Source organism: Dipodomys spectabilis, unplaced genomic scaffold (assembly GCF_019054845.1).
Source record: "Dipodomys spectabilis isolate Male_0828 unplaced genomic scaffold, ASM1905484v1 ptg000030l, whole genome shotgun sequence".
Classification (NCBI taxonomy): domain Eukaryota; kingdom Metazoa; phylum Chordata; class Mammalia; order Rodentia; family Heteromyidae; genus Dipodomys; species Dipodomys spectabilis.
Genome location: NW_024870707.1, coordinates 11734588 through 11748899, shown reverse-complemented (window position 1 = coordinate 11748899; position 14312 = coordinate 11734588). Strand labels below are relative to the sequence as shown.

Sequence of the window (14312 nt, the reverse complement as noted above, 5' to 3'; positions counted from 1 at the left end):
AAGAATGGTGACATTATTCTAGGCACTGAGAGAAATCAACTGTGCAATAAAGGTGGCAGTATAGTGATACTAAAATCAGAGGCACATTTAATTTTGTACAGATACATATGCTGTAGCACATGACAACCTGATGATTGGTGAATCAGCTGTCAGAGACTCCCTTATGAAGCTAATTAAACAGTATAAGGATTAGTAAATGGACCAATTTAAAGCAGTTTGCTAATAATGCTACAGGAATGTTAAATAAATAATAATAGTAATAAAGACATAATTAATGGTGCATAAGCCAGGGAACTAAGGGATTGAAGCCTTAGTCTTGGCCAATTTTCTTTGTGAGCTTCACTGACTAATTTACGTTCCTAATTAATATGAATAAATATGAGTGGAGGTTAGTATTATGAGTCCGAGCAGCTGAAGACTTAGGGTGCAATTGACTGCTAAATGTGACTGATTATGAATAAATGACTCAATTTTTATTGTATTCTTGCTGTGCAATGCTTCATATTTGTACAAAGAGCCACCCACTCGTTATCACAAGGATATAAAAATGGATTAATCAAATTGTTTTGAGCTTTTAAAATAACAGTTAAGGAAGTGGCACTGTGGCTCAAAGTGGTAGAACACTGTCTTTGAGCAAAAAAGCTCAGGGACAGTGCTCAGGCCCTGAGTTCAAGCCCCATGACCAACTTTAACAACAAAAAAAGAGTCATCATAATGCAAATTGTCTAAAATTTGTATTAGCATAATAAATACTTAGTTATTCCAAAAACAATACTCAATACCTCCTCCCTAGCAGTGGTAATGATAGTATATTAAACACATTCTTTTGTTTTTCATAGACTTCTCATCTTTAAAAACAATTTCATAAACATTAGCTGAGAAAGCAGCTATATGTGTAATCGAACCACTCCTACAGGTATATAAAATATGGATTTCTGTTGCAAGAAATACTCTTATCTTCTTCCTAGTGACATTAATATATTCCTTTTATTTATACGGATTTTTCACTTTGTTCAAAAGCACTTTTTTTTTTACTCTTTTTTTTTTTTTTTTTGCCAGACCTGGGGCTGGAACTCAGGGCCTGGGCGCTGTCCCTGAGCTTCTTTTGCCCAAGGCTAGCGCTCTACCACATGAACCACAGTGCCACTTCCAGCTTTTTCTGTGTATGTGGATACTGAGGAATCGAACCCAAGGCTTCATGAATGCTAAGCAAGCACTCTACCACTAAGCTACATTCCTAGCCCTCAAAAGCACTTTTACATATATTAACTGGGCAAGTGGTACTAGGAATGATCTATTTACATAATCCCAATGGAATACTCCAAAAAAAGAAAGAACTAAAATTTGATAAATAAACTAATTTTGAGGTGCTTGAATGTGGATTAAGACTTCCATAAATTCTCAGAATCAGAGCAACCACCAGGACAAATTAACTGATTTTACTTTTCTTTTAGATAGCGGCTTAAAGAAGCAGTGGAACCGTGGTTAAAATACATGTATGGAGACAGATGCTAGTGGCTTACTCCTGTAATCCTAGCTACTCAGGTGGCTGAGTCCTGGAGGTCTCATTTTGAGGCCCATCCAGGCACAAAGCCTTCAAGATTCCATCTCCAACCAACCAACAGAAATACTGGACTAGGGGCATAGCACACGCAGTTGAGCACAAGTCACAAGCAGGAAAAAATTGTGAAGCCTTGAGTTCAAGCCCCAATACTGGCAAACATACAAAAAAGACATAAATATGAGCATAAGAGAAGAAATAAAATCTATCTTGTTCACTGTTGTTAATCTTCTGTATTAAATATAGTTCTAAAGAGTAGTAAATGCAATTTATTACTATTACTAAAGAGAGAACATTCTAATCAACTTCTCACAGAATATTTGCTCAAGAGCTAAAGCAAAAACAATCTCAATTTTTGTTTTGTTGCTTTTCCTCCACAATTACTGTTTGTTTGTTTTTTTTGGGGGGGGTCCGGTCATGGGGCCTGAACTCTGGGCCTGGGCGCTGTCCCTCAGCTCTTCAGCTCAAGGCTAGCACTCTACCACTTGAGCCACAGCACCACTTCCAGCTTTTTTCTTTTTGCTTATGTTATGTGGTGCCGAGGAATTGAACCCAGGGCCTCTTACATGCAAGGCAAGCGCTCTACCACTGAGCCACCTTCCCAGCCCCACAATTACTATTTCTAAATGTCTAAGTATAAGAAGCCAGGTGCTGGTGACTCATGCCTTTAATCCTATCTATTTGGAGGCTGAGATTCAGAGGAATGAGGTTGCTTGTCCACAGGGACAGAAAAGTCTGCAAGAGTCCATTAGTAGGGAAGGAAGTTGAGCAGAGTTGTGCATGCTTCTTATCCCAGTATTATAGGAAGCCTAATGTAGGGGAACTGCATCTCAGCACGTGCCACAGCTGTAAGCAATAGTCTATTCTAAAGTAAGTAGCAAAGAAACAGAGCTGGAAGTGTGGCTCAGCAGTAGAGTGTCAGTCTGGCAAATGTGAAACTGGGAGTTCAAATTCCAGTACCACACACTAGGAGCTGGTAGCTCACACCTATAATCCTAGCTACCTAAGAAACAGATCTAATAATTAGGGGTCAAAGCCCGCCCAGGTAGGAAAGTCGGTGAGACTCTTATCTCCAATTAACCACCCACAAGCCAGAATTGGAGGTGTAGCTCAATTTGTAGAGCACCAGCCTTGAGCAGACAAAGCTACAGGGCAGTGCCAAGGCCCCAGTAGTGTGCACACACGTACACACACACACACACACACACACACACACACACACACACACACTGTGCATTTCTTAAGCACTTATTTTATAACGTATACCTTTCTTTCTTTTTCTCTTTTTTTGGTCAGTCATGGGGCTTGAACTCTGGGCCTGGGCGCTTTCTCTGCGGGTGCTTTCCCTGTGCTCTTCAGCTCAAGGCAAGCACACTACCGCTTGAGCCACAGCACCACTTCTGGTTTTCTAGTGGTTAATTGGAGCTAAGAGTCTCACAGAGTTTCCTGCCAAGGCTGGCTTTGAACCATGATCCTCAGATCTCAGCCTCCTGAGTAGCTAGGATTACAAGCGTGAGCCACCGGCACCCAGCTTTTTGGCAGTACTAGGGTTGGAACTCAGGGCCTCACATTTACGAGGCAGACATTGTACCACTTCAGCCACACCTTCTGAATCTTTTGCTTTAGTTGTTTTTCAGATAGTATTTTGTGTTCATGGCGCTGGCCTAGACCACAATCTTTCTACCTGTGGCCTCTCAGTAGGAATTGTTGATATAAGCCACCACACTGAGCTTATTTGGTGAGATAGAGTCTCATTAACTTTTTTTTTTGGGTCAGTCGTGGGGCCTGAACTCAGCCTGGGCACTGTCCCTCAGCTCTTCAGTTCAAGATTAGCGCTCTACCACTTGAGCCACAGAGCCCACTACCAGCTTTTTCTGTGTATGTGGTGCTGAGGAATCGAACCCAGGGCCTCATGCATGCTAGGCAAGCACTCTACCACTGAGCCACCTTCCCAGCCCCCTCATTAACTTTTTTTCCCTCTATCTAAGTAGCTAGGATTACAGGCATGTGCCACCACATATGATCAAAGAAGAAACTCTCAAAGCAAAAGTCACCAACAGCTCTTAACCCATACCGATGCTGGCATACAATATGAAAACTAATATTAATACTAGCTAAATCATTCAGAGTAAAAGCATCTTCATATTTTCCTTTTTTAAGTGCTTGGGAACAAATACTTTTGAAAAACTTTTGAAAGCTGGGTACTGATGGCTCATATTTGGTTCATTCATGGGGTGGACGCCACTGGCTCACACCTGTAATCCTAGCTACTCAGGGGGCTGAGATCTGAGGATCATGGGTTCAAAGCCAGCCCAGGCAGGAAAAGTCCATGAGACACTTTTTTTTTTTCAGTTGTGGGTCTTGAACTCTGGGCCTGGGCACTATGCCTGAGCAGTTCAGCTCAAGGCGAATGCTCTACCACTTGAGCCACAGCACCACTTCCAGTTTTCTGGTGGTTAATTGGAGATAAGAGTCTTACGGACTTACCAGCGCCCGGCTTGTTGTTGTTGTTTTTGTTGGTGCCTGGGTGCTGTCCCTCAGCTCTTCACGCAAGGTGAGCACTCTACCAAGCCACACCGCCACTTCCGGTTTTCTGGTGGTTTACTGGAGATAAGAGTCTCATGGATCTTTCTGCCAGGGATGGCTTTGAAGCACATTCCTCAGATCTCAGCCTCCAGAGTTGCTAGGATTATAGGCATGAGCCACTGATGCCTGGCTTCTATACAATTTTGTCAATTTTCTTTCAATAGAGATGCCAAATAAAATGAAGGTAAAGTATTACATGAGACATAATTATACTTAAAATAATTGCTTATCTGAAATTCAAGTTAGCATCCTGTATTTTTATTTACTAAACCAAGGAACTCAATTTTTAGTGTAGGTTTGTTCATTGCCAGGAAAAGATTTCATATCATCAAAAGTTGGGTAATTCTTTACCTTTTAGGAACTTCTTAAGGCCCAAACCATAAATGTTTCCTGAAGATCCAACTGTAAGAAATAGGATGCAAAGGGACTATCACAAATGAAACAATTACATGTGTTTTATCTTTTTAAAAATCAAATAAATGGAAGTCTAAAAACTTTGCTCTTACACACAGAACATTAGAAAGAGACAATACCAATGAGTACATTTTTTTAAAAAAATGAAAGCAGCTAGGTACTGATAGCTCATACCTATGATCCTAGCTACTCAGGAGGATGAGATCTGTTGATCATGGTTCAAAGCCAGCCTAGACAGGAAAGGCTGTAAGGCTTTTTTGGGTCTGGTTTTGGGCCTGAACTCTGTGCCTGGGTGCTGTCCCTCAGCTCTTCAGCTCAAGGCTAGCGCTCTACCACTTGAGCCACAGCACCACTTCTGGCTTTTTTTTTTCTGCTTATGTAGTACTGAGGAATAGAACATAGGGCCTCATGCATGAAAGGCAAGCATTCTACCACTGAGCCACCTTTCCAGCCCTGTAAGGCTCTTATCTCCAATAAACTACTCAAAAAAGCCAGAAGTGGCACTGTGGCTCAAGTGGTAGAGCACTTGCGTTGAGCAAAAGAAGATCAGTGATCGTGCCCAGGCCCAGAGTTCAAGCAAAATAGAAAAGAAAAGAAAGAAAGAAAGCACCAAAGTACTATGAAGTATAATGACTATTTGAAGGCACGAGTCCTTCATGAAAATGATGACCAAATGACAAGTCTTTTTCACTTATATTCAACACTTACCTATACTCTATACCAGAACTATCCTTTTGGATATTACTATGTTTCATAGAAAAGGATTAAGAAGACTGAAAGTTGCAACTAGGAATCAGAGTAGATGTTTATAATGCCTATTTTAGTATGATTCAATTAAAGTCTTAGCCCTTCTAACAATTTACTATTATTAAAAATGTTTTTGTTACTTTTGGCTTAGCATTGGTGGCTCATGTCTGTAATCCTAGCTACTCAAGAGGCTGATATCTGAGGATTGCAATTTCAAACCAGTCCAGGCAGGAAAGTCTAATCTACAAGTAACCACCAAAAGGCCAGAAGTAGAGCTGTGGCTAAAGTGGTAGAGTGCTAGCCTTCAACAAAAAAGCTCAGAGACAGTGCCTAGGCCCTAATTTCAAGCCCCAGGACCTGCACACACACATTTAAAAAGTTTTATATTTTTAAGCTTACATTAATGATACAGAGAATTTCATTGTTCCATTTTCACATATGCTTACAAAATGTTTCAATCAATCTCATTCCTTCTATTACTCTCCCTTCTCCAGCTCTTGCAAAAAAAATTGGCTTATATTAATTATATAAATGTGGACTTCACTGTTACACCTTTTCATATGAATTTATTCTTAAATAGTTGATATTTTACTAGGCAATCAGGTAAGAATTATTTGTACCTGAAGCTCCAGATCTGAAATTGTAACATTTAGAAAAATAAATGGGCAAAGAGTAAAGAAGGATGCAGGTCTTTAGGAGTGTAAAGAAGATCAGAATCAATGGAAATTATCTGTGCAACCTGGGGGGAGGTTGGGGAAAGGGAAAGTAGGAGAAAAATGAAGGAAGAGGTAACAAGTTTGACAAGAAATGTACTTATTACCTTATATAATTAACCCCTCTGTATATCATATTGACAATGAAAAAACCATTAAAATAAATACATAAGTATATAAGAAGATCAGAACCACCTTGAGGCTCTTTTTTTTCCCCCAAATAGAACATGCCTTTCCCCACAGGGATGTACCCTAAAGTTAAGATCTGAGTCATGTCTTAGGATCCAATGGCAAATGTGTCTCTCCTTCCAAAAAATGTGTATTTGCATGCAGGGAAAAAAGTTGACAATCACTGGACTAGAGTGAGTGCCACCACTGTTCTTTAAATATATGCCATCTGGAAATGCAAATAAAAACTACATTGAGGACAGGCTAGCATGGTGACTCAGCCTGTATTCTTAGATACATGTGAGAGCTCAGGTAGGATTTCAGCTTGAGGCCAACCCAGGAAAAAAGTTAATGGGAGCCTATCTCAGTCATAAGCTTGATGTCCTAAGCTGTGATGGCATGTCTATGATCCTAGCTACATGGAAGTACCATATGTTCCAGTTATATCACTTCTGGGTATATACTTGAAGGAATCCAAGTCAGCATACCTCAGACATGCCAGTACATCAATGATTTATCAGTCAAGGTGTCCATCAATAGATGAATGGATAAAGGTGCGGTATATATACATAATGGTATTTAGTCATAAAGAAGAACAAATTGCTTTGCACCAGTGGCTCATGCCTATAATCCTAGCTACTCAGGAGGCTGAGATCTGAGGATCAAGGTTTGAAGCTAGCCCAGAAAGAAAAGTCCCCGTGAGATTCTTTTTTATTTTTTTTGGGGGGGGGGGGGGAGTCGGGTCATGGGGCCTGAACTCTGGGCTTGGGCGCTGTCCTTCAGTTCTTCAGCTCAAGGCTAGCGCTCTACCACTTGAGCCTCAGCACCACTTCCGGCTTTTTTCTTTTTGCTTATGTGGTGCTGAGGAATCGAACCCAGGGCCTCATGCATGCAAAGCAAGTGCTCTACCACTGAGCCACCTTCCCAGCCCCATCCCTGTGAGATTCTTAACTCCAATTGACCACTCAAAAACCAGAAGTGGAGCTGAGGCTCAAAGTAGTAGAGTGCTAGCCTTGAGCAGAGGAGCTCAGGGACAATGTCCTGGTCATCAGTTCAAGCCCCACAACCAACAATAACAACAAAGAAGAACAAATTATCCAGGCACTGGTGCTCATGCCTGTAATCCTATCTACTCAGGAGGCTGAGATCTGGAGGATCGTGGTTCAAAGCCAGCCCAAGCAGGAAAGTCCGTGAGACTCTTTTTTTTTTGTCGGTCGTGGGGCTTGAACTCTGGGCCTGGGCGCTGTCCCTCAGCTCTTCAGCCCAAGGCGAGCGCTCTACCACTTGAGCTACAGCACCACTTCTGGTTTTCTGGTGGTTTATTAGAGATAGGAGTCTCACAGTCTTTCCTGCCCGGGCTGGCTTTGAACTGTGATCCTCAGATCTCAGCCTCCTGAGTAGCTAGGATTACAGGCGTGAGCCACCAGCGCCCGGCTGGTGAGACTCTTATCTCCAATAAAACCACTAGAAAACCAGAAGTGGCGCTGTGGCTCAAGTGGTAGAGCGCTTGCCTTGAGCTGAAGAGCTGAGGGACAGCACCCAGGCCCAGAGTTCAAGCCCCATGACCAACAAAACAAACAAAAAAAGAACAAATTTAACTGGGCACTGGTGGCTCATACCTGTAAGCCTAGCTACTCAGAAGGCTGAGATCTGAGGACTGTGGTTCAAAGCCAGCCCAAGCAGGAAAGACTGTGAAACTCTTATCTCCAGTTAACCACCAGAAAACCAGAAGTATAGCTGTGGCTCAAAGTGGTAGAGTGCTAGCCTTGAGCACAAAAAGCCCAGGGACAGTGCCTAGGCTCTGAGTTCAAGCCCCACAACTGAGAGAAAGAGAGTGGGAGGAGAATAGATGAAGTACTATTTGGGAAGAGAAAGGGGACTAGTGCAAAGGGGTAGGCAGAGACGAGAGTACCATGGGGGAGGAATATAATGAAAACATATATATATATATATATATATAAGCATATATGTATACATGAAAATGTAATGATAAAACTAATTAAAAAGTACCAAAAAAAGAAAATTAGTTGTTCCAGAGCCACTCAATGCATTAGTTTTCTCTTGAGAGAATAGAGAAAAATGATGAAAGAAAAGAGTAAGAACCAGCCAGTCACTGGTGGCTTATAGTTGTAACACTTGCTACTCAGGAGGCTGAGACCGAGGTTCAAAGACATTCCCAGCAGAAAAGTCCTTCAGATTCCATATCCAATTACTTAGCAAAATGCCAGACTAGAGGTATGGTTCAAATAATAGAGCACCAGTCATGAGTAAGCAAGCTAGGTGAGAACATGAGGCCCTGGATTCTAGCCCTGGTGCACACATGCATGCATGAGCACGCACACACACACACACACACACACACACACACACAGAGTAAAAAGGTTTATTAAAGTATGCACCATTCATCTTTTTTTCCCCTTTTGCAATTGCCAGCATCTGGACATCAAAGAAAAAAACAGAGAAAGCAGTAAATTTCATGGTGAGAGAGCAGATTATAATTGTGAGCAAAAGGTGTTTATGAGCAATTTTAGTTGTAGCCAGTAAATAATCTCATGGTAATCCTTCCACGCTCAGTTTCCAGAGTAGCTGAGGTGAAACAGGAACACCAGTGTGCCTGGCTACTGGTTGAGATAGGGGGGAGACAAACGCACAAACACTTTGCCCAAGCTGGCCTTGAACTGAAATCTTCCCAGTCTCTACTAACCAAGTCACTATCATTTTGGGTTGTTTTGGTTTTGGTTTAGGCAGTACTGGTGGATTTTTTTTTTTTTGGTTGGTCGTGGGGCTTGAACTCTGGGCTTGGGCGCTGTCCTTGCACTCTTCAGCTCAAGGCAAGTGCTCTACCACTTGAGCCACAGCACCACTTCTGGTTTTCTAGTGGTTTATTGGAGATCAGAGTCTCATGGACTTTCCTGCCCGGGCTGGCTTTGAACCTCGATCCTCAGATCTCAGCCTCCGAGTAGCTAGGATTACAGACATGAGACACTGGTACCCGGACTAGTACTGGTGTTTTAACTCAGGATTTTGCACTCGTATGGCTTACTTCTGGTTTTCTACCACTTGAGTCATATCTCCAGCTCTGCGCTATATTGTTTACTTTGAAGACAAGAACTTCATAAGGTTTTCTGCCCAAGTTGTCTTTGAATCATGATCTTCTGGATCTCAGGCTCCTGAATTGCTAGTATTATAAGCATGTGCCACTAGTGTCTACCCAGCTTATTTTGTTTTTTTAACTCTCTGATAAATGTGATGATTAATTGAAATTTCTATATAAACTATGACATAAATCATGACAATACAACAATAGAAAAGCAATAATTTCTTCCTCTACTTACTAGTTGTTACACAATGAAGAGAATTTGCCTGGTGCTTAGAATTTAATGCTTCTATGGAAATCACTAGCTGCCATTCTAGCAATGTTCCCTTTGATATTCCAGTTTCACACTTCCAGTGTATTATTAAGTATCTCAAAATCTGAAAAGAGTACAATGAAACCACAATCTCTTTTAAAAATTATGTTAAGAATAAACTTGTATGACACAGTTAAATTCGTAACCTTAATACAACATATTGTATTCCTCCTTATAAAATGCCAGATTTACATTTGTTCAGGGCATAGCATTGTGTCTCCCAGAAAAAAAAATAGCTAGAGGAGTGACAGAAGGGAGGAGTCAGTGAAATTCAACATGGTGCCCTACAAGGCAGGAAACAGATAGTAAACTGCTGTATTCAGAGAGAAGTTCAGCTAAAAAGAAAAACTAAGGAAAAATTCAGTGGTACTTTGCTTTTTTGTTTTCTGCTCCAAACATCAACTCAAAGACTATAAAATGACCTATGGCTATAAATCATCTTTATTTTTCATTGAATCATCACTTTTGGATTTTTGTTTTTGCGCTGGTACTGGGGCTTGAACTCAGGACACTCTCTCTTAAGCTTTTTCACACTCTACCACTTGAGCCACAGCTCTACTTCCAAACAGAGGAAGTATTATTTAAGAGTGTCAGAGGCAAAAGTTTAGGTTTGTATTCCTGATGTACCAAATTCTAGCCTGTGACCTTGGGCCACTTTCCCAACCCTTTCTGTAGTCCCTCCGATTCATTATAAAGATAAGAATAAACCCATCACATATGTTGATACTGAAAATAGAGAAATATGTGTAAAATGATTAACAGTGCCTGGCATAGAGTAACTACTAAGTAGATATTTGCTATTATTTATCACAAATTCATCTGCAAGACTATCCACTGTATTTTAAACTGAATAGGACCCCAAAATGTCTGAATAAAACATTGTCTTTTCTGCTTATAGTTGAGTTCCTGGGGTTATCTGGCTGTTTGAAACAAGGTCTCACTATGTAGCTCAGACTGGCCTAGAATTGAAGATTCATCTTTAAAAAAAAAATATACTACCTTTATTATTTTTTTCTGGGGGGGGTCCGGTCGTGGGGCCTGAACTCTGGGCCTGGGCACTGTCCCTCAGCTCTTCAGCTCAAGGCTAGTGCTCTACCACTTGAGCCACAGCACCACTTCTGGCTTTTTTCTTTTTGCTTATGTGGTGCTGAGGAATCAAATCCAGGGCCTCAGGCATACAAGGCAAGCACTCTACCACTGAGCCAACCTTCCCAGCCCAAGATTATCTTGCTTTAGCTTCTTACAAGTTAGAAATGCAGATATGCACCATTGTACCTAGCTGAAACATTCAATCTTGATGACATAATTAAAACACAATATATTTTAAGTAGATTCACTCCCACAAGGAGAATTATCACCTCCTTCCCCTTTTCTTTTTCTTTCTTTCGTGTGTGTCTGTTGTGGCACTTGAACTCCCTGAGCCTTTTTGTGCTCAAGGCTAGCGCTCTGCCACTTTTTCACAGCACCACTTCTGGTTTTTGAGTGGTTAATTGGAGATAAAGAGTCTTACAGGGACTTTTCTGCCTGGACTGGCTTTGAACTGTGATCCTTAGATCTTAGCCTCCCGAGTAGCTAGGATTACAAGAATGAGCCACCAGCGCTTGGCCCTTCCCTTTTTTCTTAAAGGCAGGGAGATCTAACTAAGAGAACTTGGGTACTAAGATCCTAACTTGCACTACAGTTCATAAGGGCAGTTTCTGGACATTTCTACAGTGTATTGCTTTCTTTGACACCTCCTTCTATTCAGTCTCTCCCAACGTACCTTTAAGCATGAGAACAGATGGGGGAAAAGAACACTGGCCAGACTCAGCACCCTGGGTTCCATGCCCTCTAATGTCGAATTTTTGGCAGGAACCAAGAAGACAGGAGGCCCAAGACCCTCTAAGGTATCACCTCTACTTCACCTGCCCAGGGTCCCTTCCAAGGGACCCTGGATCTAAGTATCCCATTTGGTAATAGAGCTGCCAGTGTTTTAGATGGGCGTGAAGCATGTGGCGGAACCATAGCCAGTTTCCGGGGCTGCGCTGCAGGTGAGGGCGCAGGAGGAGGCCTGCAGGTCTCACCCCCTCCCCCTCCAGCTGCTCCTGGATCAGGACCAGACCTCCCGACCTGGCCCCACTCCTCACAGATTCCCGAGCCTCGATGAACGCCAGTGGGAAATGGGGGATGGTCTCCTCCCCACGCAAGGGTGAACCTCCCCATCCTCCCAAAGCCCCCTCCACCCCGTGAGACTGCCCAGGGCTTCCAGGCCCCCGGGTCTCCTCACAACCCTACGAAGAAGCGACAGCGTTCACGAATTCGCCGCGAGTTCCCGAACCTTCTTCCTCCACTTCCGGCAGCCCTGCCCCCACCCGCCCCCATGCCCCCCCCTCCACCCAAACTTCGAGGTCCCCTCACAGAGCCCGTCTCCTTAGAAAGTGCCTTTCTCTAATTGTTCTTCCTTCCTGGCATCACCTCGCAGACGGCCAAAGCCGTCCCCTCCATGCTGCAAGAGAAGCAACAGCCCCACTCAGTGAGAGGCCCCAGCGGGCGGCCTCCGCCTCGCCTCAGGGGCTTCGACTCGGACAGGCGCCCACAGCCGGCCGCGCGAGCCCTTCCCGCCCTTCCCGCCCCGCCCACACAGCGGGCCACGCCCACTATAGCCACGCCCCTGGCCCGCCACGCCCGCTCTGGCTCCGCCCCGCTCCTGTCCGGCCTCTCTGGCATCGCCCCTCTCTGGCCCCGCCCGTGCGTGACGCACCTGCGCGCTGGGCGCCCTCCCACCCATCACCACCCTTGATCCGGGAGCTGCGGCTGGCAGTGGGCGGCTGGCTGGCTGGGTGGATGGGCGGTGCGGCCGGCTGGAGCCAGCGGGCGGCGGCTGGAGCGGGAGGTGAGCGGGAGCGCGGCCAGCGAGGGACTCCTCCCGAGGACACTTTCCCACGGTTCCGCGAGACGCGGCGCTCGGCCTTTTGCAAAGCGCTTAGCTAGAGATCCCAACTCCGGCGAAGAAACGTACCCATGCCAGTTAAAACGGAATTTCAGAGAACCGGTCTTTTCCCCATATAAATGACTCATGAAGTATTTGAGACAAATAATGAGAAAATTATTCGTTAATGTATTTATTCTATTTTATTTTTTGTCGGTCGTGGGGCTTGAACTCTGGGCCTGGGCGCTGTCCCTCAGCTCTTCAGCTCAAGGCGAGCGCTCTACCACTTGAGCCACAGAGCCACTTCGGTTTTCTCGTGGTTCATTGGAGATAAGAGTCTCACGGACTTTGCTGCCCAGGCTGGCTTTGAACCACGATCCTCAGATCTCAGCCTCCTGCGTGGCTAGGATTACAGGCGGGAGCCCCTGGCGCTGGCTCTTCCCCAGATTGAATGCACTAAATGGGCGGCTAAGCCCTAGCGTTTCTCCAAGACCTACCCTAGGTGGATCGCAGCAAAGCTCTGACAGGGTCCACAGGACTTAAGCCCTTAACTGTTGATGACCTGGCAGCCAAAAGCAGGCGCTGGTGAGAGATTCCTGCCAAGCAAAGAGTTGCCCAAGGAGTAGGGAGGGACAGGGTGTGGGCTGCTTTCCTTCAGGGAAAATTCTTCCACTCCAACTCCAAGTAACCAGGATTGGACGGATCAGGCTGTGAGCTGGCTGGGTGCCTACCCAGTATGCAACCTTGGTGTTACTCCAAAGAACGTGTCTATTGGAACCTGAATCATACCCTTTCTCCAGTCCCTGCTCAGCAATATTACCCTTCTCCCTGCTCACAGGTAGATATATTAGACACTGGTGGCTTTTATTTCTGGAAAATTCATTATAACTATCAGGTTTGATAAGAGAACTGGAATTTGGGGAATAATCTGTGTCTCTCTCGCTCTCTGCCTTTTTAGAAGAGTTGCAGAAGGAAAAGGAGTTAACCTTGTTGGATGATTGTGGCAAAATATCTTCACTATTTGTGGTGATACTAAGGTGATAATTAAGGATGGGTCTTTAAAATAGCCCCTATTGAAAGCTGGGCACCGGTGGCTCATATCTGTAATCCTAGGTACAGGAGGATGAGATCTGAAAATTATGGTTTGAAGCCAGCCAGGGCAGAAAAGTCCATGAGAGTCTTATTTCTAATTAACACCAAAAACTCATAAGTGAAGTTGTGGATCAAATGGTAGAGTGCCAGCCTTGAGTGATAGCACCTAGGCCTTGAATTCAAGCCCTAGTACTGGCACCAAAACAAAATAGCCCCATTGAAAGCAAGGAGAGGGAAGAGAAGGATGAAGGGTGAATAAAATACCAAAATACATTGCATCTATGTATGAAGATGGCATAGTAAATCTCACTGAAAGCTGTCTAACAATTGAAAATGGGGAAGACGGGGAAAGAGCAATAGAGGGGATTGGTGAAACCTTGCTACAGTTAATGCACACTAACTGAATGAATAGAGGGTAAATAAAGGCAAATATGGACAAATATATACATGTATGAAAATAGAACAGTGAAACCAGTTGAAATTGTTTTTAAAAGGGGGATAAGGGAAATAAATAGAGTGAGACTGATGAAGTACAATATATATATATATGTATGGAAATATAGTGAAACCTCCACTTGTACAAGTAATTTATGCTAATAAAAAAATTGAAGAAAAGTCCCCATTGAAAGTGCCAGCTCAGTAGAAATATTCCACCTTGAGAATGGCTTTGGGAATGTAGGGTAGAGAAATAGTTGCCAATGGCAATTGCTGGA

General features: G+C 43.7%; 1 protein-coding gene across 1 annotated transcript in view; it reads right to left on the bottom strand.

Moving 5' to 3' along the window:
• The window catches only part of CUNH11orf80 (chromosome unknown C11orf80 homolog), a 56784-nt gene extending 44694 nt beyond the window's left edge, over positions 1-12090 (bottom strand). The window contains exons 1-3 of the mRNA XM_042675853.1: positions 12054-12090; positions 9525-9663; positions 4499-4549 (exon numbers count right to left, since the gene is read on the bottom strand). Of these exons, the coding sequence (XP_042531787.1) occupies positions 4499-4549; positions 9525-9663; positions 12054-12083 (220 nt within the window). The 5' untranslated portion in view covers positions 12084-12090. The remainder of the gene's footprint in view (positions 1-4498; positions 4550-9524; positions 9664-12053) is intronic.
• Between the last annotated feature and the right edge of the window lie 2222 nt (positions 12091-14312).